The 27,137-nt window shown below is 38.4% G+C and overlaps 1 protein-coding gene across 1 annotated transcript; it reads right to left on the reverse strand.

Moving 5' to 3' along the window:
* Positions 1 to 1,678: 1,678 nt before the first annotated feature.
* On the reverse strand, positions 1,679 to 24,888 carry cabp7a (calcium binding protein 7a). Its single transcript, XM_085368699.1, has 5 exons — positions 24,780 to 24,888; positions 6,720 to 6,863; positions 6,461 to 6,573; positions 4,529 to 4,679; positions 1,679 to 1,809 (listed from the first exon to the last, which is right to left on the reverse strand). Exons 1-5 carry the CDS (start codon positions 24,886 to 24,888, stop codon positions 1,679 to 1,681), a joined length of 648 nt encoding a protein of 215 aa, XP_085224825.1.
* Between the last annotated feature and the right edge of the window lie 2,249 nt (positions 24,889 to 27,137).

Consider the following 27,137-nt stretch of genomic DNA (forward strand, 5'->3'; position numbering starts at 1 on the left):
ACAAGTTTATAAGAGACTGCAGCATTTCTGATTTCTGTTCAATAATTCAAAATGATCAGATTTCAGAAATTGTGCCCTTATGTGGCCCAGTTCTCCAGTCACAGATTCCTCCTTAGCTTTGGTAATGTTGGCTTATATGTACAATACACATTAATAACAAGAGACCGTACCTAATTGCATGCACAACAATCTAAACTACACACTTTGTGTGTTGTTTCACATGTTATTATTTTATTGCAATTCTTTGCCATCCAGCCCCTGTTAAACTTTAACTCAATGGGCAGCTTCAGACATACAGTCTTCTCGTGCTTGAGCTTTCCATCTCAATGAATAAGACAGTAGTTCCATTTTCCCTTGAACATCACCAAATATATCTGCTCTAGAAGTGCTATAGAAAACTAATGCAAAACAATTTCAAGGATTCATGTCTGTACTGAGTTTTGTGTAACGTCTTGTGTCTATTTCACATACAGTTATTGCTCTTTAGCAACATGTCCAGACATAAAAACACTTAAAAAGAACAAAATACATTGCTTCACATTTTTCCCTATTACCAACCAGATGCATATTCTTTAAATACTTGAGTGATGTATTTTTTTACTCAGTTACTGCCCCGTGAGTGTGTGATGACTTCAGGCCTGCATGTCCATAGCTTAGCAATTCCAAAAAAAAGACTTTTTCTAGGAGCATACTGTATATTACCACAGCCCTTCTTTGTCATGCAGTTGTATGCTTTATATTTGTTGTGAATGCTGATACCCTGCACCACACACAATTGCTCACAGTTTTCATTAAGGAATCGAAAACAGCTCTAGTACACAGTCATAACAATTAATACATTAAGAAGAACTTTTACAAATGTGTCAAGACGACTGTTTAAATCCATGCATGTCATGCATAGATGATGATCATTGTCTCAAGCCTGCAAAGCAGACAGAGCCGAGTGTTTACTGCATGACCAGTTATTTTCAGCCAGTTGCCTGTCAGTTCAGCATCTTCCCCCCGAGAACAGTTAACCTACTTCACCCTGCACCATCCTGCTAAGACCAAAGCCCCGCAGCCTGTGAATGAATGGGAGCATCCACACAGTCACATCCACCGCCCTGCAAACCTATTAAACCCTATAAACTATTATCTCACTTTCTTACCAAGCTATTGTTATTCCCAAGTGGTTCTGAACAATGTTGCACCCCATACAATTTCTGCAGAGCACCGTGCACTCCAGACCTTGCACACATTGACACTTCCCACAATATTTCACAGATTCTTTCTATTTAATATTAACAAACCCCATAGTACACTGAACAAATACAAAACTGGACAGTCACTAAACTCTCTATAGCTGCCACCATACTGAATGCAACACTGCTCAAATGCACATAGCTAATGAATACTAAATGTTGTGTTACGAAGAGTGATATGTGTAGTTAGTTGTCCATTATAAGAGCGCCACTGTTTCTTGGTACGTAAGGTCCAGGTGTCCTTGGAACTGTAAGTTGTCGGCGTGTATTTGCCACCAAGACAAATGTCTGTGTCCTTGGGGACTCCAGTTTTTGTATTCTACAGTCATGTTTTATTTTACACGCATGTGATTGTCTGTATTTGTTTTTGAGTTTCATCTTCACAGTCTTTTATGGTAGCCAGTAAATGCTGGTCAAGGCAGAAAACGCCTCAACTCTTATTTCATGCCACTTCGCAGCACCTGATTAGCTGCGATGAGCATGACGCTGATGATGAAAGCAATGGCAAAGGCGCATATCAGGCTTTTGCGCACACAAGTTTGCTTGACTTGCTGCGTCGGGCTGGAGCCTGGGGAAAAGGAAGTAGGAAGAGACACAAGGAAAAGCAAAATGAGCTGAAGGTCCACTGAATCTGGTATTATTTAATGGTTGAAAGACATTTGATTGTTATTTCCAAATGAAAAGCTCACCACAAAATCATACAACTACAAGAACACAAATGAAGGGGAGTGTGCACAGCCAAGAAAATTTGCTTTCACACCTGTATGCTACATAATTACATCTAGATTGAAATGTTAATTGGAGTTTTGGAACAATAAACCAATGAAAGGGCACCCGACTGGCATATTAAAGGACAAAACATCATCAAAACTATTGTGAATCAAAGGTGTAATTGTTTAGGTCCAACGCAGCTGCAGAATCATCTCCAGTAAAGTTAGAGTTCATATCTGTTGTACTTTTACATCTCTGCTTCCCCAATAAAAAATAAATAAATGAAAATTGATAAAATATTGTTTAAAAACAATTTACATAGGAGAAAACATCAAATTACTTTTGAGAGAAAATCATCAGCAAATTTCATGTATCTAATAATAAAGAGGCATAATTTGTTTTTTTGTTTTGTTTTTTCTGTTTTGTTTTTTTCCCCCCACTGAGTGAGAAGAAAGACAGAGGGGAGTAGAAATAATGTCATATTTTTCATATTACAGAACAGCAGCCTATAAGAGCACAGCAGTTCACTTACTGCTGATAAGCACCTAGAGCACATTTTAATCGAGTGAGCTTGCTGATGGGAGAAACTGGTTGATGGGAGGGCTGAGTTTTGGTGTGGTTTTTTTTTTTTTTGTTTGTTTGTTTTTTGTTTTCAAATGCGATTGTGGGGAATTTTGAAGTATGAGAACTTAATCTGAAAGAAATAATAATGTATTCATACTGTTCGACAATGTAAATAGTTGTTACTGTATTATTATTATGATTTGGGACAATATAAGTACAAGCAAACTGAATTGGATGCTGGAAGGCGGAAGCTTAATTCAAAACAAGTTGATTAGTCCAAAAATACAAAGTCCAAAATTTCAGGGCCAACTCGGGAAGAAAGCCAGTGATCGAAAAGACAGACTCACAGGGAACCAAGCAAGGAGATACTCAGCAATGCAGAGAAGAGAGCTGAAAGATACAGCTATGAGGACATCACAGCAATGAACGAGACAAGATTACACACAGGTTCACAAGTGGAGAGCTAACAGGTGGGATACACAGCTGGAGACACAATGAGAGGCGGGGGGAAGTTAAGCTCAACACACGACACAGAGACCAACAGTTATAAAATAAAACAGGAAGTGTGACACAACAGAATAGGAGAATTGGATTAACTTGACACGTGAAGAAGACAAGAGGACCAGGTGAACACAGAAAGACAAACAAACATCAGACAAAGTGAAACACAATGGAAACACAAAGTGAACTAAATGAAGTTCACTAAATAAACAAGGCTAGAAAATAAGCAATAAAAACCTATACAAAGCAGGAGATGAACAAGACTTAGGACACAAAAGGGAATAACAACAACGGCATATATAGAAAAATAAACACTGACAACCAAGATACACAAAAAACCAGAGATAACCTAAAAAGTAGACCTTTAATACTAAGCAAAAATTTAGACAGAGGTTGCTGGAAAGATATAATAATTAACAATATATAGTAAAATACAAAAAATGTCAAGAGAAAACAAAAAAAGAAAAGAACTTGAACATACATTTCTTTACACAAAGCCAAAGGAATTAAACATTTAAGAAAGAAAAAGTACTCAAAGACCCAGAGACCATGATAGGTTTAGCAGATGGTATCGCATTACACAATCCTGGCTTACTTATTGTTGACTCCTTAATCATTCTAGAATTTATCTTAAGATTTTCCTCACTGAAGTACATGACAGAAATACTGACCCCATATAAGCCAGTTAGCAGCTTTGGATCCACAGGTGGAGGCCTCTTGGCTTTTTCAAAGTCAAAGTTTAAATCTAAAGGTGGCTGTGCTTTTTTAGCAGGGCCCCTTAGCTTTGGAGTGACCTGCCTGGGGAGGTAGGGCTCTCAGAATCGTGACTTCTTTTAAATCCCTTCTTAAAAGCCCCATTTTTTCCAGACTTGCTTTTATGTGTTGTTGTCTTTTCATCTTCTTTCTATGGTCCTTGTTATTGTTGCTTTTAGTGCTTTTACTATTTATACTGGCCTTTCCCTATAATTCGAAATCTCATACTTTAGACAAATACATAATCATAGAAAAGGACAGAGCTTGCAAGTGTGATGTAATTTACAAGTGAAGATCATTTGTGAAATTAATAACAGATATCATTTACAACAATTAACAACCATTTGTGTGTAGAGAGTGTCTGTGATTATCAGGGCCTGAACAGCCCAGGAAACCTTGTGCTTTGTTTACAAAGACATTGTTATTAGCATAAATAATACATTATTATATGTAAATGTCATATCTTTTAAATACACCATGAAGAGCTACACCATGTTTCATATAGCTTTAGGGACCTATAACCTATAAGCAATGCTAATTTCTACAAAGCAGTTAAAAGTTAAAAAAAAAAAAAAGAAGAAGAAAAAAAACCCAGAATGTTATTTTTTATTCAATATTCATATTTTATTCATTTATTTGTTTATTTTATTTATTTATTTATTTTGTCTCTAGAAAATCTTGATTACGTTCTAGACTTTCGCTTTAACTTCAGGGTACAAAACACACAGCAGTATGCTGAAATATAGGAGGTTCCTTACTGTCTATGTCCACCTGGCAGTCCTCGGGGTTCTCTATGTGATTCTCCTCAGTCATTATGATGTTTTCGATGTCTTTCATGGAAAGATGATCACAGAAGGTGTCATACAGTAGCCTCTTCAGCTCCTCCACTGTAAGCTTCTGCATGTCACACTGGGGATAGACACACCAAACATTAACGTGGACACAGGCTGGAAGGCACAGTAAAAACATTCAAATGCAAAGACAGAAATCTATAAACACACACAGGCATAAAATATAAAGAGAATGTAAGTGCATAAATAGCACTGCTGTCTTGTAATTTAAAGAAAATGTTTTCTGCAGTGTAGGCTTTACCAGAAGATGGAAAATATGAGTGATATCAATGTGCATTTTAGATTTCTAAATGAATGACATTTAGATCAAAGGAAAATTTGAGTGAGAGATTCCCCAGGTGGATCTGTTACTCAACAAATCCTATTTCTGATTTGAGTGCAAGCTCCTCATTTTAGGTGAAACATGTGCCCCAGATCTAAAATTTTAACCTTGGGATTTTGTGTTTTTTTCAGTAAATAATAAATATTAGATTATCTTAAATATTTCATAAAATGGAAAACAAATGCAACATAATCGCTGAAGTCAATCTAATAAAGGTGAATAAGGCAGCAAAAAAAGTATTTACTAGCCTTTACCACATCCCTTACATTCCCCTTTAGTTGGTGTAATCTAAAGTACTTTCCCTGAACACTGTTTTAGATACACTTCTTCAACTGTTTAATACAAATATCTGATCAGCTAATTACATGGCAGTAACTCAATTTCAAACTGAGCATTAGAACAGGGAAGAAAGGTGATTTAAATCACTTTGAATGAGCAATGGTTGTTGGTGCCATATTAGGCTGAGTATTTCAGAAAATGCTGATCTACTGGGATTTTTCCACACCACCATTTTTTATGGTATACAGGGACTGGTCAGAAAAAAAGAAACTATCCAGAGAGGAGCGGATCTCGAAGCAATGTTTCTAGCACCTTGTTGAATCCATGCCACAAAGAATTAAGGCAACCCAGTGCTTGCAAGGTCTACCTAATTAAATGTCTGGTGAGTGTAATTACTTTCTAAACTACTATTAATTTCTCATTTCTCATTTTTATGTGAACAGAATTGTTAAAGAGAAATTTGTTCACAGAACAATAAAACCATTCTGCATTATGTATTCTTAATTTGACTATCAATGTTTTATTTCTTAATTAGTGATCACTGGTCAGTCTCGTCAGCACCCTGGCATCTCAGACACATAAATGACCCTTTGGTGTCAATATTGTGCATCACTGCACAGACACCAGTCTCACTCCCAGCTTGTCACATATGAATTGAGCTCAGCCTAAGCTCATCTCGCTGTTGTGACTGAAGGCACTGTGTGATCAATCCAGCAGCACATGCGTCATACTAGTATTCTGTTATATAATGTTACACGATGCTATGCAACACTCTCTTGGGCTTCTCGACTCCCTCAGCAGGTGTGATTCTTCTTTTGTGCACTGAGCATATGAAAAACTCACATTAATTCCCTTTCTTTCAGACTCAGTTTGGAACCTCATTTTTTTTGACAGGCATTTCAATGCTATTATCACACAGCTACAACAAAAACAACCCTGACATGAGCTACATCCCCACTAATTTCTATCACACTGTCAAAATGAACAGCTGATTGTCTAATGAGGTGTCTGTAAATAAATTAATATCTATTTTGCATGAAAAATTGACTTGACTAAGTGATAAGACTGCCGCCACATGCAAACAAAGATCCAGGATTCCATTAACAAATCAGTGGATGTAACAATTTAAACAGCTATTCCTTTAAAGAACCTAAATGTTTAATAGCTTTGAAGTTTACCACATTAATGATGTCTTTGTCTCCTTTTAATAACAAGAAATAATGTTTTATAATGAGCACCTTCCAAAAAACTGAGTCAAAGTCAGTGCCACTGAATTTGTCTGGTAACCCAGCTGCTGTGAGCTTTGGACCCAGAAGAGTAACAAACTCCTCAAAATCCACCTGGCCGTCACCTGCAGAAAAGAGGAACAGTTAGTGTTCATTATAGCTGATTTTTTCTTTTCTGCAGTAAAGCCTAGTTTTGTGGGCAAAAGCAGAACAAAGCATCTGCGCTTTTGTGATTTAAAATAGTAAAATCCAATCTGTTTGCTGGCCTCACCATCCATGTCCAGTCTCTGGATGATGACTTCCAACTCCACCTCATTTGGCATGTAGCCAAGGGAACGCATGGCCATGCCCAGCTCCTGCTTTGAGATGAACCCATTCCCATCGCGGTCAAAGACTTTGAAGGCCTCACGGATCTCTGCAGAAAAAGACACACACACAAACACACACAAGCTGAAGTCTTACGGCAAACGAGGATATGAAAGTGGGAAATTTTCCACACACCAAAGACACATTTGTTATGCTGCATCACTGCTTGAGTCATAGTTATATGGGGGTTGGCAGCTCAGGAGAACACAAGTTAACTGCCAAAAAAAGAGTCAAAAAAAAAAAAAAAAACCTTGAACACAACGCAATGAGATCAAGACAAACTGTAAGGGCAGTAGTCTCTGCCTTGTATTTTGATAGGGATGATTTAAACTTATTAAATAACAGAAGGTTGTTGTTTTTTTACTATCTAAAAATAGTGTGTAATTCTGCCACACTGAGAGGGAAAACAGAGACATTCTGGTAAATGCTTTCTGCCAATTCTTTAATAAATGACAGTCAGGTTGAAATGAGATTGGAAACTACCAATGGACCAGCAACTCAAAAATACTGTAAAACTTCTCTGTGTAAGGAATGGCATCATCAGATGAAATAAAATCACTCACTGTAATGTGAAGGAATTGCTACAGTAAAAGTGATGAGCTGATTTTAAACTAGCTCCACAGCACAAACACATACTTATCATTTTGTTAGAAATCTAATTATTGTGGGGTCCAAAGAGACTTGAGATGTTTGTGTCAAAACATTTGGCAGTCCAAATTGAAAACATCTGTTGGATGTGTGGCTTTTTTGTATTTGAGTCTGTTTTGTTATTAAGTATCTTAACAAATGATCAGTTACAGTTTGTATCCAAATGTATGCACTCTCTGTCATCAGTTGAAGAAAAACTACAAACTCAAGTCACATTAAAACCAAACCTCAATTGTAGTATGTTTGGAGCCGTTTCTGTGGAGGAGGAGCTTACCGATGAGACAAAAAAAAAAATCTTATAAATTCAATACCTTGGATCATGAGACTACAAATTGTTAAGAGCCAGTCTGCATTTCAGGCTGTAGCCATGGAGTTTGAACAGCATGGGCCTTTATGAGGCAGGAATGGTCTAACAATGAGATCTTATCAAGATACATCACGGGAATAAGCATTGCTTAAAATACTTTCCCTTCCTCTTTTTGTACATAGAGCTTCGAGTCCCCAAGCTGTCTAGTTATTTTTTCAGTATTACTAAGAATATTTAGTTGTCACTATAGCTCAGAGTTTCTTGTTCTAAAATCAGTGTTCATTGGTTTATTTTCTCTTTTGACAATTTAAATCTTTTCATTGAAGGAGAGCTGCATTTCAGTTTATGTTTTCACTGTGTATGAACCTGAAACTAGAACAGAGGTCTTTTATTTTTCATTTATCATTGAAGGGTGACTTATTGTAAATCCCAATTCTATATTTCTGTTTGGGTTTCTTGCAGCCTTGCATTATCGCAGTTCCGAATAATCCTTAATCTTATACCATCCCTTGGTATATTCAATTCATCCACTGTCTGAAATGACCTGTTTTAGCTAACCTCGCTTTACTACCCCTTTGAGCCGGTTATCGTCTCACTGGCTGGCCCTCACATACAGAAGGTTTGAACTACATGTTGGCTGGTATGACTAGAGTAAGGATATCCCCTCCCCACATAGCAAAATTGGTATGGCCCGGATCTGGCCCACACAATGTGCTTACACATGGCCCACGTACGGCAAAGAATGACGGCCCTTTGGTGGCCCAGATCTGGTTTGCCAGATGTGAAATGCAGACTGGAGGAGCCAGGGATCGAACCACTAACCTTGCGATCAGTAGGGGATCTGCTCTACCGCATGAGCTACAGCCACCCAGTGGTAAACATGAGTAAACCTCACTAGGTTTTGGATAAAGTGTACACTCACAAACCTGTCAAACCTGCATTTGAAACGTTGGCTACCATAGCAGTACAGTATTGCAACATGGCATGTGGATCTTCTAACTAAAATAGGAAAATAGGAACATAAATAGCGCCATCATTGCCAGACCTGGCATACATCTGGTTGACATACAGTTTGCCATGACACCAGTCAGTCAGAAGTGCCAGCTTGATGGCAGATCCGGGCCAGACCTGTTTTCTATGAGCCTGGGCCACATAACCCAAACCACAATTGAGTCAGATATTGCATGGCATCACATAAACAGTGCTATCATTGCCAGACATGGCGCACATCTGGTTGACATACACTCTGCCATGATACCAGTCAGTCCGAAGTGCCAGCTTGATGCCAGATCCGGGCCAGACCTGTTTTCTATGGGCCTAGGCCACATTAACGAAACCACAATCGAGCCAGATATGGCATGCTATCACATAGACAGTGCCATTTATGCCAGGCCTGGCCTATATCTGGATGACATATCATGCCAGAAGTCAGCCAGCAGTGCCGGCTTGATACCAGATCCGGGCCAGACCTCCTTGCTATGTGGATCTCAAGGATATCCCGTCCCCTCTTACATGAATCACATGCAGATTCATGTAATCCAAAGCTTGAGTATTTGGCTCATAGAAATGATGTGTACACAAAATGACCTTATCATGCAATATTTTTAATATATTTGCCATTTCAAATGTAATTATAAATTAATTTTAATATAATATTATGATTTTAACATGAGCATCCACCACTTTAACACTGTACAAATACAAATACATGATCAAAAAGCTACCATTTCTTCTGATTTTTATGATTTTGGCGTACAAAATCTCTGCCTTTTCCTGGTTAATGAAACCATCCCAGTCTGTTGGATCCTCCACTGTGAGTGTTTGGGTTTTAGTGTTTAGAGTAGCAGACGACATACAAGTAGGAGCTGATGAGTCCCTTAGTTTTTAATCATTTCTTTTGATGTTTTTATAATGTTAACATATCAAATCTCACATCCACTGACCAGTATTAACAACAACAATGATAATAATTATAAAAATAACAATAATAATAATTATTAGTTTGATGGTGTCATGATCCTGGGCCATGTTGACCCAGCATTCTTAGTTTTCGCGCGTTTTGTATTTTGTTCCTTATTTATGCCTCGGTTCCTAGGTTGTTCTGTTAAGATGTTCCTTATTTGATTTCCCCTTGTGACTTTACCCCCTGTGTGCCCCTCTGTGTATCGGTGAGTCCTCCCCTCCTTGTGTTTTATTCCATGTTTCCCCAGCCCGGTATGTCTGTGCTCTCCCCGTGCTTTCTCTCTCCTCCTGTCTGCACCTCTGTGCCCTTCCTGTTTTACTTTGACAGTCTCCCGCCAGTGTTGTGTTTACTCCTGCCGTGTCTCGTTATGATTATCAGTGTCACCTGTGTTCCCCCACTTCCCTCATTAACCCTCTGTGTATTTATGTCCGCGTCTCTCTCAGTTCTGCGTCGTGTTCTCCCTTATTCATGGCTGTGTGTTATAGTTTCCCAGTTTAGTTTGCATGGTTTTGCTCTCCAGCAATAAAGCTGTGAATTTTGAGTTCATTCCTGCCTCCGTGAGTTTGCGATTGGGTCCCCATCCTGCCTGCACACTGCCGCATTATGACAGATAGTGTTCAAATTAAGTGCAGCTGAGGCTGAGGTACTCTAAGTGTTTTTTTCCCCCCATCACAGACAACTAGAAATCCACACTACAACAGTAAGAAATCAGAGTAATGTGTGTGTGTGTTTTTTTTTCTTTTGTTTTTAGTATTATTTTTACAGCACTTACTTTAAACATAAACTAACAAACTCGACAGCAAAGGGCATTAAGTGTTGCAACTACTCTGTGTCAGCAGAAAGCTTCTTCTAAACTTTGAAACCTTGAGTTCAATCACTATGGGAAATCTTTCAGCAGTTAATTGCTCCTCTTTGCCCCACTGCATATTTCCCTTCATTCTCCACTTGTTTACCTTTCACGAGGGACTGAATCCCTTAATTTATGCAACAACATCCACGACCGAGTCACCTACAATTTGAAACTTGTCACATCCTCGTCTTACAAGCCTGATTAGCACACAAGAGCAGAGCTGGGGATGAATCTTAAAGAGACAATACATAGTGCTCAGGAAATCACATGTCAGATTGGCAGTATTTGTAATTCGTTTGTTGAGATGAAATGTATCACTAAAGACCGATGTGATGGCATCAGCTACACAGGGGTAAGTCAGTCCATTTTTTCACTTTATTAGTTTGCTTTTCTTCATTAATCATTTGGTTAAACCTAACACTGATATTATGAGGCGCGCACATAGTAGCATTGTGTGGTTTTTCTAAAATGTTTTGTTATATTAATTATGTTTCTCTTTCTTTGAGTTACCTGGGTTTGGGCGGTGGCTGTTTCCTGTCTGGGCAAAAGGCGTGGCTGAGGACTCTGGGAACAACATGCCTGCTCAGCAGGACCAACCATGGGCTTACCAGGAGCAGGGGTGTTTTAGGTTTAGTTAGGTTATTCTGTGCTTAGTTAATATTAGTGTGTTTTTGTTTCCCCCCCTTATTGTGTGTAAATGGTTTGGCCAAATCATTATAAAAGCTACCCTCATGTGTCTTTGTAATTAGGTCAGTTTGTGAGTTAAGTTGTGTCTCACTTTGTTTTGTTTAAGTTTCTGGAAATTACTTTTCGTAAAGTTATTTTTAGTTGACCTCTTTTATGGGCCTGCTAAATATGTTTTTGAATTTTGTTAATTTTGGACTTTTTGAGGGTTAAAATAAAGAAAACCCTTTTTGAAGATACTTTTTTGCCTGTTTCCTCTTTGCTTTGGCTGCTTGGTCCCTCACAACTGATGATAAATCTCATGCGGAATTTGTAATAAGATTCAGGAACATTTAAATTCCCCACACGTCTGAGGAAGTTTTAGATCAGGTCAGAGTAAAGACAAAGATAATTTAGGTGTGTAAATAAGAAAAATGTTGAGTAGGTTTGGAATGAATAATGGAATGCTGCTACTAAATAATACATAACCTGTCTCTATTATATGATTTAGTTCCAATAAAAGCTTTCTGGGTAAGGAAAATAAAATTGTTTTTTTAAAATACTTTTCAGCTTGCAGCCAGTAGCTGCCGTTAAATTACTGAACTCTAATGCTAAACGAGTGTACATCATTTGAAGCAGGGTAATGAATAGACAAGCCTAAGGTAATATCGACAGTGTGACAGTACAACAAATTTCTCAGCAGAAAAAAAACCCATAAAATGTCAGTGATGGTAGAAAAGAGCATATAATTGTGCTGTACTGTATAGTAGTAAATCCAGGAAATAGTCTGTTACAATCAAGTAAATGCATAGGATAGAAAAGAAACTGCACGAAGGGGACAAGGCTACTTAAAAATCATGTTTTTCAACAGATTACGTCTGGATATGCAATTTATAAAGCCAAGTCTGGTGACATTCACAGCAGCTGTTTTGACATCAATTTCCACTGCAAAATGTCTAACTGAAGATATATTCTGAATCACCGAGAGCCTCCAGCTGTGTTTTTTCCTTCACTGGGTATGATGTTATTGTTTATAGAAAAAATAATAGCTCAGTATCCACCTGAGGACCCTGCTCCATCTGTTTACTTTAGAAAGAGGGGCTTTCCAGCAGACGCTGCTAAAACATGTTGGTGCCTTGCAGGAAGCAAGCACATTCTCAAATGAGGTGCCAAAACTGTTTTTGCAAATGATCTCCTTCATGAAAGCCTTTTCATGGCTCAAAGGCCAAAGTAGCAGTGTTACTATTAGTAGTTATAGTGTATCATTATATTTGTTATTTAAAAATAACCTGTTGGAGGATGATTTTATGTGGTGACAAACATCATTTACAGAATACTGAAACTGTTGTGTTGTACAGGCTTGAAATATAATGAATGGATTATCGTGTCCTGTGAGATACATGAGCATAATGCTGGAAAATTTAGAGTTAGTTCAAATATTTTATCAAAACCACTTGGTTCCACATGAAACTAGGCCAGAGTGCTACTTGAATGAAGTAACAAATCTCTGAAGTAAAGAAGACCATGTGTAATCTCCATAGGCTGACTAGGCTGACTAATCAGTCTCTAAAATAATTAATTTTTCTATTCTTGACCACATTCTATCCAGATAAATAAATTCTCAAAGAGATAGCACTATATCTTAATTTTACCCAGAAGATACAGCTTTATTCTTTCCTTTTAATTTTATTCTTTTGCCCAAAATGGACTGGACTCATATGTATTATGTACTAACTGTACTGTAAAGAAGACACTCTCTCTATAACAATAATTTAAAAAAAGAAAAATCAATTAATTAAATTGCACTGCACACTAATCAAAGAGACAAATACTTGTTTAAGTTGAGTATAACAGGTTTTAAATGCTCAGCCTAGCTAGCCTTTAAAATGGCATCATTGTCTCTGGGCACCAGTGCCAGAGGGCATTTTTAATGGGAAGATGCAGAAGATCGTGAAAGCTTTCGAGCCAGAAGCTTGTCCTTACATTCACTCACTTGTACCTAGTCATGTTTTCACTTTTTTCCTTTGTTTAACTTGTTAACAAAATTCATAAGGAAGCAGCTTTCTGAAATCAGCATATCCTCCTGAGAACTGAGAAAAAAGAACCTTCCCAATGAACTTTTTTGAGATTTCCTGCCTCTTTGGAGGCCACCCGAACACATGAAATATCAATTGAAAGCCCAGGATGTCCTCTATTTAGTACATCAGGATTTTGTAAGGTCACTCATATAAGTCAAAAGATATAGACCAAAAACAGAGGACATAAATGAATAGGCTGGTTCTCAGGATATGCATAATAAATTTTAAAGATTTAAAAATGAGAAAAAGTTGTTTGTAAATGTCAAATTTGACTTGTTCAAAAATCAACCAGAGGCCGTACAAGTGACGAGCAGTTCCCTTTAAAATGCCATGTTTTTTCAATCCCTGCTCAGAAAAACTTGGGAAACTGCATAAAATGTAAATAAATGAAGAGAACATATCAAATTTATGAACTGAGAAACTGTTCTGTATTAAGAAATTTTGAATTTGATGGCAGTAACAAATCTCAAAATGCTGGGATGGGACAATAAAAGGCTTGTACACAGGTCTAAATAAAAGCAGCTGTAGGAACTTTTTGCAACTCATTAGATTCTGAATCGCAACAAGTCAGTAACATGACAGGATACGAAAAGGAGCATCTTAGAGGCAGAGTTTCTCAGAAAATGGGCAGATGTTCACCTATCTGCAAAATATATATCTATATTTCTACAAAGTGTGAAACATTGTTCCTCAACATAAACTGTTAATATCTCATCATTAACAGTTTAAAGTATCATCAAAGACTATTAGAATCTAGAAATTTCTGTTCACAAGAGACAAAGCCTAAAATTAATATTGGATGCCTGTGATCTTCAGGGCCTCAGGTGGCACTGCAGGAATGATTTTGTCATGGACTCAGGGACATGTATGTGAACACAGTTCACCATGCTATCCACAAATGTAGGTTAAATGCTATGATGCAAAGAAATGGGTGTATATGAATATGATCCAGAAACACCACAGTCTTTTCTGGGCTGATCTCATTTAAAATTGGAGGCAAAGTGGAAACCTGTTCTTTGGTCAGACAAATCTAAATTTAAAATTCTATTTGGAAAATATGGACATCACATTTTCTTCACTAAAGAGGAAAGAGACCACCTGACATGTTATCAGGTCCCTGCATATCTGATGGTATGGGTTGTGTATTATTGCTTATGGAAGATGCTCACACACATTGAAAAGCACAATAAATGTTGAATGGTTTTAGAGCAACACATACCCCCGTAAAATATTAGGGTCTGGGTGATGAACCGGCTTGCAAGCGCTCGAGACCTTTCACCAGCTGAAAACATTTGGCACATCATAAAATGAAAAACACTACAAAGGAGACCCAGGACTGCGGAGCAGCTAAATTCACAACATTCCTCTCCTAGAAGTCCAACAACTATCCTGCAGACTGTTGTTAAAACAAGATGGGATGCTATACATGGATAAATACGCCGCTGTCCCAACTTTTTTGAACCATTCAAGTGTGCCAGTTTAAAAATGTGATGTTTTCTACATTCTTTTGTGAATAAAATATGGGTTTACCATTGAATTGTGTTTATTTATATTTTACACTGCATCCCAAAAGTTTTTATTTTTGCTTCCAGCCTTTTAAATTCCGACTAATGTAATTTTCAGCTTCTGCCTTATTAATATACATCATTTAATCGATTTTTTTCTTTTTAAAGCTGCTTCTTCAGCTCTGTTTCTGGGACCATAGCTTCACCAGGGAAGTGGGAATATTTTCGCTGAAAGCATGTGATATTTGCTTTGATGTACAGAGGTGCTTGTTGGCCTTCAGATGCAATGCCACATAGTCCCCTGTGGTGTGATCTGACATAGGATGAAACCTCAAGTTAAGCTCAGCGGCTGAAAGAGCCAAGCTTCTAAAGCAGAACACCCACAAGAGAAAGGTGCAGTGCACTCCCTTTTGCACTACGCTCCCTGTATACTGCTGTTTATCAGTGAATTGAGCTGCATCCTTGCAGCAGCACGGAGTTGCTAAACAGTCTGTACACAGCTCTAAACAAAGTGAGGAACCACTTAGAAGTGGAGCTTATTCATGCATATAAATGGAAAAGGCTCGACAAGGCTCGCAAGTTCCACTTTCTCTGCAGTGTTTTCCTTTAAGCAACACTGGGACTTTTTCTTTGACAGGTAAAAGTTAATTAAGTAACATTAATGTCTAATTTATTTTAGTACTAACAAGTTAAGAAATTGATATTAACAGTTGCTATTCTACAGATCTAATATGAGATAAATGGGTCAAAAATAAAGATTAGTTTCCCCCCTTTGTTTTTTGCTTTTATCCTGTCACACATATTATAGTTTAATACTAACCAAATACACAGCATATTAACATATTAAAGTGCTAAGACAGAAAAAAAATCAGAAAATAGATTAAACAATGAAAATATTTACTTGAGAGTTTTGAGTGTTTTGGTTTTTAACCATTTTCAGGATAAATTTAGCTTCACTTAAAACTTTTGCCAATTACACATGGTGTTTTTTTGAGCAGACTAATGCCAGGGCTTTTGTAACAGCAACGCATCCGTGAACCTAATCCAGGGCTTGTTTTTCAGAGCCAGGGATCCTCTTTGCCTCATTCAGACCTGCATCTGCTTAGGGCTGCTTTGGATCGGTAATTGAAGCACACCCACTCTTTATGTGAGACCTTATCACTGTGAGAAAAACACTGCTCTGCTCTGTGTGTGCAAACCTTGGGTGACTATTTTTAAACACTCATAGCAACCTTAATCCATCTTTAGCTGGATATGGGCTGACTTGGACATCCAAAAGATTTAAATATTACCATAACAGGCTTCTAATAAGGCTCTTGGGGATTTGAAAGGAGTATATGGTGAAGTGTGTGTGTGTGTGTGTGTGTGTGTGTGTGTGTGTGTGTGTGTGTGTGTGTGTGTGTGTGTGTGTGTGTGTGTGTGTGTGTGTGTGTGTGTGTTGCTTCTCTCTTATCGTTTGCGTGTGTACCAGCATCTCCTGGCATCTATTTCCATGAGCCTTTCTCTGGGACCTGATACAAATGCTTAAAGCTCAGCCTTGGGACTATTTTGAAGCTACTTCCAATAGTGCTGTTGTTAGGCTGTGTGGAAATGGGCTACCCACTTAATTCCACCTGCAGTGATATTGACACTGAGCTGTGTGTATATATAAATGTGTGTGTGTGTGTGTGTGTGTGTGTGTGTGTGTGTGTGTGTGTGTGTGTGTGTGTGTGTGTGGGGAAAAGCTCGTCTTTGGGTTTGAAATGAAATTCCACCCTTCGTTAGAAAATTTAAAGTGCCTTAACTTTGCCAATGCAGCACTGAAGTGACCACAGGGAAAAACTTTATTTGAATGACTGTAGCCAGTGACAGGCAGTGAAATTTTAGTCTGATGTTCAGTTTTTCTTTTCTGAAAAGGAAAAAAAAACATGGAGATCTTTCCATCTTTCTTCTCTCACTCTTATTCTTTGCAAGGCATAAAGTTTTCATTATCACAGATGATGCCAAGCTGAGATGGGCCCGATAGCCACAAGACAAAAACCTGTCAGAAGCACTTCAAGCACAGGTCAGTCAGGAAGAATCAAAAGCCTCCACTACACAGTACATTCCCCCCATCAGTTCCACCAGGCTAACAGTGCACACTCACTTATGGATGTTGTTTTTCTACCACTATTATTGCGTGATAAAGACTTTTGGTGTATTGTTCATCAAAGGAAAGGAATATTACCCTGGAGAAAAAGCACTTCACCTCCCAGAACTCATCACAGTTCATTTCACAGGTAATAAAGTCTGCGGGATTCACTTCTTTGTGGCAATCAATCAAGATGGAAATAAATGACTTAACTTGAAGCCACCAGGCAGCCATAATCAAAGCATTTCATGATATTCCCCGTTAGTCTGCAGCACATGTTTTTCATCAAAACCCATTTTGGCGTGATAGAATGCCATACCAGATTACACTGACTGATTAACTCAGAATTTATATGAGTATATAGATATCGATGGGATCGAAATGTCAAATAACTAAACTATAACAAGGGTCAGGAAAATAATAAATGTCAGTGTCAAGACTTTAACTTTTTCTTTTCCTCATTATGAAGAAAAGATGTATGCAAAGAAATGAAGACTTGTCTTCTGCTTAGGTAATAAATTGGGGGAAATGCTTTGTTTGTCATATCACCACAAATATTGCATAGAGGAGGTTTTGTTCAGAGAAAAAAAATATATCTGAATACCTCAAAATCTCCCCTTATTTTGTTGATTTATTCAAAAAAGTGTGAAAACAATACATCAGAGTTTTGAATGGAGATGTGATCCAGTCACCTCCAGATAAAGTCAGGCCCATTCCCACCCTGCTTTATGCTTGCTGTTTATGGTACTGAAAAAAAATTGCTTTTCAACTCCATAACCTCAAAATTAAAATTCTCTTAATCAAATTAACCTTCATATATTTTTCTGGTAGACAATTTTCAAACCCTTTAAGATTTTTTTGTGTGTGTCTGTGACCTTGTGGTGACACCTGTGGTGCTGGGGCACTTTGCCCTCTAAGAAGAGGCTCATTTGAGGCTCAGTTAACATCTTTTTCACCATCTATGTCAAGCAGAGCTTTTCCATCCAGGCAGGTGATACATTTATGAAATCCATTTTCAAATCCAGTCCTGTCTGCCTGCCTGTTTGTCTTACAGGCTGTGTAAGATGACCCTGCATCTACGCAGAACTGAGAAGAGATGGGAAGAAAAACAAAGTGAGATTTATTATCCTCAGCCTGATTACATACAAGGACGGCGCTTTAATGGCCGTCCCAAGTGACACGCACCTGTCACTTGGGTTTCTCTTCTAAAATTAATTATTTTAATGTTTTTGTCTTGCTTGTGTTTTTTATATATCCTTTTTGATCTTTCTTCTAAACTTACGCAACATTATCTCACCGTCCTTCACTGGTACTCACAAATCCATGTGCATAAAAAGTCAAATTCATAATGAATATGCTGGCTTTATTGGCTTTTTTTTTTTAAAAATTGGAGCAATTGAAAAATTACAGCAGTCTGTGCTGCTGTGCGTCCTTCTTCTTTGTTAATCAACAAAAGCCCTTTTGAGCTTGAGCTTGATGTTTGGCAGACTTGTATCAATGTGAAAAGGACTTGATTTGTGAGTACAAGAGCGATGGTTTCAGCAGTAGAAAGGCACTTCATTTATTAGCTTGATTCACTTTATTGTTAATTTTTTTTTTCAATATATTTTTTTAAGAGAAAGTGTTTAGATAAAAACAAACTCTTCTGCAGGAGGGTATGAAAGCATTCAAGGATTCAAGGATGCAAGCCATGTTTTTTGGGGGGATCCAATTTAAGGGTAGAACATGGTGTTTTTTTCTGAACGAGAACAATAATTGAGCTAATTTTGGCTTTCTAGGAGAGAGCATGCAAATAGCAGTCGATAGCTGATGTGAATAGGAGAGAAAAATAAGTGTTTGGTTTTGGTAAACACTTCTGGATCGTTTGCACACTCCACACTCCTGAAAATGAGCCAGCGTATCTTCATCTATCAGCACTGGTCATTTGTTATGTCCAAATCTTCTTAGCAATATATATGCTTTAAAATGGTCTCAGTTGACCCCTTAGAAGTACACCCCCGCAACGCCTACGGATTCTGCACCAGCAATACGTTATACGCATAATTTCTGTCTTTCCGAGCAGATGCCGGTGTCTTTAAATATCTTCATTTGTATTCATGTAAGTATTTCCAAAGGAATGGAAGTCAACCCTCCACCTCAGGGCAAAGAAATGAGTCAATGTTGCTGCTGCAGCTACAGTAGGAGTCGAGCAGAAACATCAACAACGCCTCACAGGCAGTTTATGCCATTAGAAACACAGTGGTGTCGGTGGTTTTTTTTGAGTAGCTGTCAGTCAAAACGATTTGCAGTCACAAAAACTCTGCCAAGGGAATGACTAAAAAAACTGAAAAAGAAGCCCCAGTAAATGTTAAATGCCTGGTACTGAGAGGAAAACTCATTGAATAAACTAAATCTGAATATTCAATATTCTAAATGCATTTTGATGAAGTAAACAAGCTCTGCAGTCAGTCCTGTACACTACCACAAAAACGCTGACTTCAGTAGTTTCATCATCCAAATAATCAAACTCTGCTGGTTGTTTGAGGAAGGTTTTACATTCACATCCTCTCTCTCCCACCAGAGTGTCTTTTTCTCTGGCACAAAGCAACATATAAAGCTCCATTTAGTGATATTGTTGTAACCACAAATATATGAAGGAAGTGGTAAATTCTCACCATCATTTGTTTGATATTTCATAAAATAATACTAAAAATGCAGTATCTCTAAATCCAGCTTTCAGTCTCACTGATTTCAGTCTCATTGTTCCAGTCACTTCCCGTTTGCACCATCTCGGTGGCTCTGTGCCACGGGAGGGGTGCAGACGACAGTCGAATCTGTGTTTGATCTTGAAACGAGGAAAGCCCCCTCACTCTGCCACAAGTGTGCACAAATGGAGAGATAACTTTGTAGGCTGCACTGATTTCAATTGCTGTGTAGATGGTTAATTGGTGAGTTTAAAATGCTCCGTGAGAGATTTGTCCCTGCTGGTGCTCTGTGACAGGTTGGGGTCGGGATATGCTTGCATCTTTCCGTAATGATGATTAAGAGAATCTTTTTTAATACTAATACCAACACAGTGAAAGTAGAAATAAAGACAGGTTTTATTAAAATCTTCGAATACAATGTCTATTCACTGTAAATTCTATGCAAATTATGTCAAATACTGACTGCTTACATGTTTATTTTGCTGCATGTGCTGAGTAATAATACCTGCAAGCATGTGAAATAGCTGAAACTAATATGCACTAACATTTTCCTTCTGGTAGCTAGACATGTAGAATATAATGCTAATGTGATATTTACTTATTTTTGTTATGAATTCATTTACTCCTTCCATAAATAGCCATTATAATGGTCTTGCTTTTAGGCAGAAAATTATGTTATTAGAAAACTGGTGAGTTATCCTTTTGTTTGGCTTTTTGAGCAGTTTGCATAAGTATGTCAAATGGATTAATTTGCCTTAATGCCCGAATTTATTTACTACTGATGAATACATGATGAATACAGAGTGTTTTTTCGGGGCGAAGCTTCCAAGAGTCTGTCAGCAACAGAGGAAATTTGGGGCTGATTTAAAAAACGATACAAAAGCACATTTCCTTCCAAAGATGTCCTCACGGTCATAAAACAGAGGGAATGAAGAAAAGATGGAACTAAAAGTTGTGTCAGCAGATGTTTCCTTCAATGTTCTTGTGTATTTCAACAGTGCAGGGGAAAAGGCGGAGGAGATTTCAACTGCAACAATAAACAAACTGTATTATCGCAAGTTTGCTAAGAAAATGCAAACATTTTGCTTCTCTCTTATCGTTTGCGTGTGTACCAGCATCTCCTGGCATCTATTTCCATGAGCCTTTCTCTGGGACCTGATACAAATGCTTAAAGCTCAGCCTTGGGACTATTTTGAAGCTACTTCCAATAGTGCTGTTGTTAGGCTGTGTGGAAATGGGCTACCCACTTAATTCCACCTGCAGTGATATTGACACTGAGCTGTGTGTATATATAAATGTGTGTGTGTGTGTGTGTGTGTGTGTGTGTGTGTGTGTGTGTGTGTGTGTGTGTGTGTGTGTGTGTGTGTGTGTGTAGTGGTGGAGGAGGTCTAAACTATATTGAGCACCTGTAATATGACCAACTGTTTTTTTTTTCCTCTTGTGTAGGAGGGGAAATGGACAATCTGGAGTCCAATTCAAATTATGGTCACATTACTGTACATTAAAGTAGTTGTTACCACCTCTAAGTTTCTCTCATGCACACACACACACACACACGCACACACACATGCACACACACACAAAGCATTAGAAAAAAATTGAGTTGCTTTTTCTTTTTTTTTTTCAATTATAGCTTTGACAGCCTTCTTGGTCAAGATGTTTGGTGCCACTGGTCCATTCCCTTGGGTGTCCAAGCCAGTAATTGAAAATCAAGTACTTGGTTATGTGTGCCAATAGGGCTTTAGCCTCCTATGCCTCTACATGCGCTCACATACACATATTCACTAATGTGCTATTTCATTTTCTGACAAATCTCTGACGGCCAAGCTGATGATTGTGACACCTCACACTTCCAGCCAATTCTCGTCCCTCTCTAGAGAAGAGCCACAGGGTCGCTCGGGTAATGCGTTCCTCATTTACAAGTCATTTCTGAAACGTCACTGCTGTCAAAATTTTATCAAAATATGTTTAATGATGTTACTATATATTTTAAATTTTTATGTTTTCAATATTTGCAGTGTCTCCAATCTAGGAAATACTTTATCACTGGAAGTTCAGTTTGTTAAAATTGCCTTTAAGTACTAGTAGCCATATTATTCCAGATATCCATATTTAGGGTTTGGGCATTATTTTTGATCATAATTTGTCAGTTAAGATCCAGAATGAAAATCTTGTCTCCTCGTCTTTCACTTAAAATTTGTCGTTACATAAAGAAGAAAAACATTTTTTCTGTTATTCGTTATATAAGCTGCACATTTAAAAAATAAATAAATCACCCAAATGTGATTTTGTGTTAAAATATGTCACACATAAAAAAATCATGTTTGGCATCTGGAGCGTACCACTCACCAATACTGCAGTGGCATCTTTATACAATATGTATGTCTGTTTTTAATGCAATTCTTCCTCATCACTTTCTTGCTACTTTTGACAGCAACATCTAGAAAATAAGGGCGAGTCTGTGCAGTTGTCAGCTGCTCCAACAGTCGTAATAAATTCCACCTTTGGAATAAGACTGAGTGCAAAATGCACAAGCCTTTACGTCACATAGAAACCTCCATCTGAGATGTTTTACATAGGTTTTCTGGCTGTGTGGAAGACGAAGGTGCTCAGCAGATTTGGATTAAGAATATAAACAGAAACAATTTATGTTCCTACTAACAACAGGACAGAAGTTGTTTCTTAATAACAGACAATCTCATAGTGACTAATATGAGTAATGAACAAAATGAGCATTAAGTCACAGAAAACTGAAACTGGCTTCACTTCTTAGACTCAGAGGCTGTTTCAAGCTTTACTGTTCAATTTATGGGTGAAAGAGGACTCAGAAGCTATGCCCATCTTTTATATACTGTCTACAGCTTAAATAGGAAATGAAGCTATGGTAATACTGGCTAATACACTTTCTAAGAGCTGCAGTGGTTGCACAGAATAAATTAACTCCAGCTTGCGTTACTGTCTTCCATCTCTGCGACACTGAAAACAATAATGAGAGTAATATCAATATTGTTTCCATAGATTTAAAATTTAGTTAACTAAAAGTAAGCACCAATACTGGCACATAACATTTCATTTTCTTTTTCTGCTATTATTCAACAAACCATTCAGCCCTGTCATGTTCTATATTATTCTCATTTTGTGCTTTCTAGTGGGAAAAGCTGTGAAGCTGTCACTTGACAACGACAACAACAACAATGTTCAAATCCCTTCATTGACGCTGGCTTAAAAGTCTGCCTCTTTCGCTTTCTCTAAGGCATCCCTCACACAGCATCACAACAGCTGCAAAAGGCTCTGTCACTGCTGTTAACTGTGCATTACCACAGCCTTCTCCAATCAAACTGCCACTATAAGTTGAGCTGTAAAACCCAAATGGCTCACTTTGTCTCCTGACACATGTGGCAGATAAGTGGATTTGACTAATTGCAGCTAAAATGAAGTGTTGTTTGTTTATTGCATCCAGAGCTGACAGTAAAGTGGTTGGGTGGGGTGAAAAGAAAACTGAGATTTGTCAGTCTCAACAGTCAAGAGCTACTTCTGAAACCTGAAGTACACATGTTTGACAATAAAGCACTGTGATGCAATGCTGAAATTAAGAGCATAACATCATGCAAGGATCACTTTTGGCATTGACATGTATCTCTTTGATCTTTATTTTATTTTATTTATTTTTTGGATTTCAAAGCAAAAAAAAAAGAAAGAAAAGAAAAAGGCAAAAAGCATTAAATGAACAAGGGAGATGTGTATTGCGTGTCTTAGCTTTTCTGGATATTTCTGGTGTTTTCTGAAACAGAATGTTCAAAATGCACTGGGGATGTTCTGCCTTTGAATACCCTCTGGGAGTCAAAACCAATATATATTTGGCCTCTTCCACTCAGCTTTTATAATTAACATCAACCTCAGTGTGAAGGTGCCAACCGTATTATGTGTTTACAAGTGGTTCTTTGCAAGTATTGCAAATGCAAACCTGTTTATGTGAGACAAAATTTGTGCACCTGCAGGTAACATTAGCAGTTTGCTTCTTGGTGTCTGTGCTCCAGCACTCACAGACAGAAATTTTTCACAAGACCAGGCTTGTCTGTACTTCACACATATACATGAAATGCAGCTGTCAAGAAAAGGTTTTAAAGGTTTGTGTGCCCACTCATCTCTCTGAATCTGTCCAGCGAAGGAGTCGAATTTGTCAGAAATGTGTTTGTCCTTTGTTTTTCAAAGAAAGTGCGTTTAATCATTATGGGGGGAAAAGGATCAGAGGTGCAGGGGACGAATCATTTAGCATTAATATGTCAGCTTACAGCATAAACACACTTGCAGCAAAACAAGAACTTCCTCTAATCACATCCACTTGGGGACTTCAGTCATGTCTCAGGGGCTGCTGTATGATAATGTGCAGATGTCACAGGTTCATATTGCAAGCACTCCTGGCATAAACGCTCTCATGATCCTGAAATACACATTGTCCTGTGTAGCTGTCATTTTTCAGCATGCTTCTTGGTGTTGATATTTAGTGCTGTGATGTTTCAGATGTATTCAACTTTTTTAAAAATGATGGGATTTACCCTTAATTTAATAATCTTGCAGATGTGGGACAAATGCTTCACATTCTTCAGGAAAGATGGGGATAAGATGCATAAAATATCTCTAAACCATTCAGTGTCAGTGTGGCCAGGCTTAACAGGCCAGTGAATTCCAGCCCTAGCTTCTGGTACTAGATCGAGCCAATGCATCACTAACCTCACAGAGCAACGTTTTATAACAAAATTCCTTTCTTAAGAAATCCTGCTTTGAACTTATGGAAAATAATGATGTGATAATGTGAATAGACAGAAAACAATTTTTTTTTATTCAATCAGTGAAAAAAAAATCGAAAATGAGGATTATTGTAGCACATTCTGTTTTATATAACAAGATAAAGAAAGGGAACTGTGAAAATAAAAACTGCCCTTAAAATCCAAATCACTTCTAGTCTCGATACTTGTGTATTAAATCAAAGCTCTCCGAGCGCTGTCCAAGGTCCTGACCGCGCGTCAGTTTAAAGGAACTCCACCGCAGGAGCTGACCGCGGCCACATACACTGCCGCTGCACAAAGTAACACCTCCCGTATACTCACAAGTCCTGATAACATTCAGTTCTATGTGAGCAGGTATCATTATTCTCACCTTCTACTTCGTCTTCAGGCAGGTTCACCGGCGCGCTGTAGGAGAGGATGTCAGGGATGGTGCAGATCCCCCGGTACATCAGCGTGGAGGTGACTGGATGCATCGGCATGGCTGCGACCTCTGGATACCACCTGCGCCCTCGTCATACAGAAATGTCTACAGAGAGGATCCTAACTTCCCCGCTCAGTCACCGACGGAAAAGCAAATCCATGGATGAGGGGCTGGGGGTGCGAAGGGAAAACGTGGATTCCGCAGCGTGTCCGCCTCAATATGCCTTTTGGTCAATGAATGAAGAGCTAGAAAATGTGTGTGGGGGGGCTCTTACCTCTCTGCAGTTGTTATATGTTTAGAAGGAATAACACACAAAGTCAGTAAAAGGAGCAGTGCAGAACACCGACAAAATGCGCACATAGAAACATCACCATCAGCTCAGACAACCTCCACATCTGAGCTAATTAGCACGTTTTCCGTCTCTGCTGTAAACAACAATTGTGATAAAATTGCGGGTTATGAATCCATCGATTTCTTGTGTTTTTTTTAGTCCCGATGATTGCCTGCCGTGATGAAACACATGCATCCACTTGTTGGATACATGCGCTAACTTGACGCACTCCGTCCTCAGGCTCCAGCCAGCTTCATCCACAGAAACGACGTGTTAAAAAAAATTTTTTTAATGATGAGTGAATAGCATAAAAGATCTAAATGTGTGTCTTAAAAGCCCGATATGATGGCAGGTAAAGTAGGGCGCATCCGGATCCTTACAGACAATAATTACTCGCTGGCTCTTAATTGGTCGTGAGCACTGGGCGCAGTGCAATCCAGTTGTTCAGTCTTCAGTGTTTTTGTGAAAGGAAGCTCTCTGTGTGGATCAGATATGTAGTCTCTCCCTTCTCTGTATCGCCCCCGTCACTCTGTCTCTCACATACATACATGCGCACTTACACACACACTTATACGCTCAGCGTGTGGACGCAGGCAATCCCACAACACAGCACATAAACGCAATACACCCTCCCTGCCCTGTCGGTTTCTCTGATCTTTGTCTTCTTCTTTTTTCCCTTTTAATTACTCTCACCCTGAGCATTCCGGTTGCTCGCCGACATTACACTAAAATCATAAGTGTGATTGATTACCGTATGAATGGTGGGTGTATGGTTGATTTCCTTCTACCGCTGGAAAGCCGGGGGGATGAATGGCTTGCAACCCCAAATGCCTAAATTATAATCCATGAGGCTGAAGGCATAGCACTTATTATGCACTAGAACCTTTGTAATGACGCAAAGCTGCATACACAATACTGCCAATTTAGCTGCTCAGACTGCGGTCAGTGTGTAAATTGACTCCTGGGAAAACAAGAGTAGGAAGTGATTTATAGTTTTTAAAAGAGAAAGGGAGTTAAAAGACACTGCAGCTTTTTTGTGTCATCTTCTCCAGTTGGATACTCAGCTGCATAACAGTGCAGAGTGACCCTCTGAAATGAACAGCTGTAGCTTAGCAGTTCTGTGGTGGTAAAATGACGCAACAGTCTAGATAGACATGTTTGGCATTTGGCAGGGCAGTGCTGCCTTTAAGGTGCTGTCAACACCAGCAGCAAGCAAAGAGCAAATAAACACGTACAGTAGTTAACCTAGAGATGTGGTCTTAGACACTGTAATACTTCCAAGTTACCAATATTTCCAAGTGGCAACTGACAAAGAGTGACAAATGTGTTACTGAACTCCACTTTATTAAGTTTATTTCTTTGTGTATCTGCTACGTTCAACCTCACTCGTCTTATCTTTTTGTGTTAAAGTTATAAATACTGTCTGCACCCTTTAACAGGCAATTAAAAAAACCATTAAAATGGCGGTGAATGCATATTGTAGCAGTTGAAGAAGCACCTATTTTGGGTCAAAAGAGACCTGATCAATTGTAATCTCCAAAGTCTAAAATGTTTCATAAAAGTTGGGACTCCTCCAAACTCAGTCACTCCAAGTGCGCATATAAAAATATCCAAAGTGCTGGCTGGCATTTTCAAATGTTTAACAGACCATTGGTCAGTCTGACAGAGTTAGCAGTGTCCACGAACCACTGGCTGCACACAAAAGGGCACCGCCAACTTTGTATCCTCAGGTGACATGTGGCACCTTTTATTTCTGCAAAAACAGTCCACCTAAAGCTCTCTTGACAGGGGGAAACTTAACTCTTAACAGTCCTCTTTTTTTCCTGTGATTTCAGTAGCTTGTAGAACCACCTTTAGCAGCAATAACTTGAAGTAATCATTTTCTGTGTGGCTTTATCAGTCTCTCACATCTCATTAGATAAATTCTTGCACATTCTTCTTTAAGACATTATTGCAGGCATTGGCTTATGCACAGA

Source organism: Diplotaxodon limnothrissa, linkage group LG12 (assembly GCF_057381915.1).
Source record: "Diplotaxodon limnothrissa isolate DT_005_m linkage group LG12, D_limnothrissa_male_GT1.1, whole genome shotgun sequence".
Taxonomy (NCBI): Eukaryota; Metazoa; Chordata; class Actinopteri; order Cichliformes; family Cichlidae; genus Diplotaxodon; species Diplotaxodon limnothrissa.

Coding starts and splice junctions, on each gene's coding strand:
- cabp7a (XM_085368699.1), bottom strand. CDS start 24,888: ATGCCGATGCATCCAGTCACCTCCACGCTGATGTACCGGGGGATCTGC. Junction 6,574..6,719: donor CCAGAGACTGGACATGGATG/GTGAGGCCAGCA, acceptor TCTTTTCTGCAG/GTGACGGCCAGGTGGATTTT. Junction 1,810..4,528: donor CTGCCAGGTGGACATAGACA/GTAAGGAACCTC, acceptor CCTTTTCCCCAG/GCTCCAGCCCGACGCAGCAA.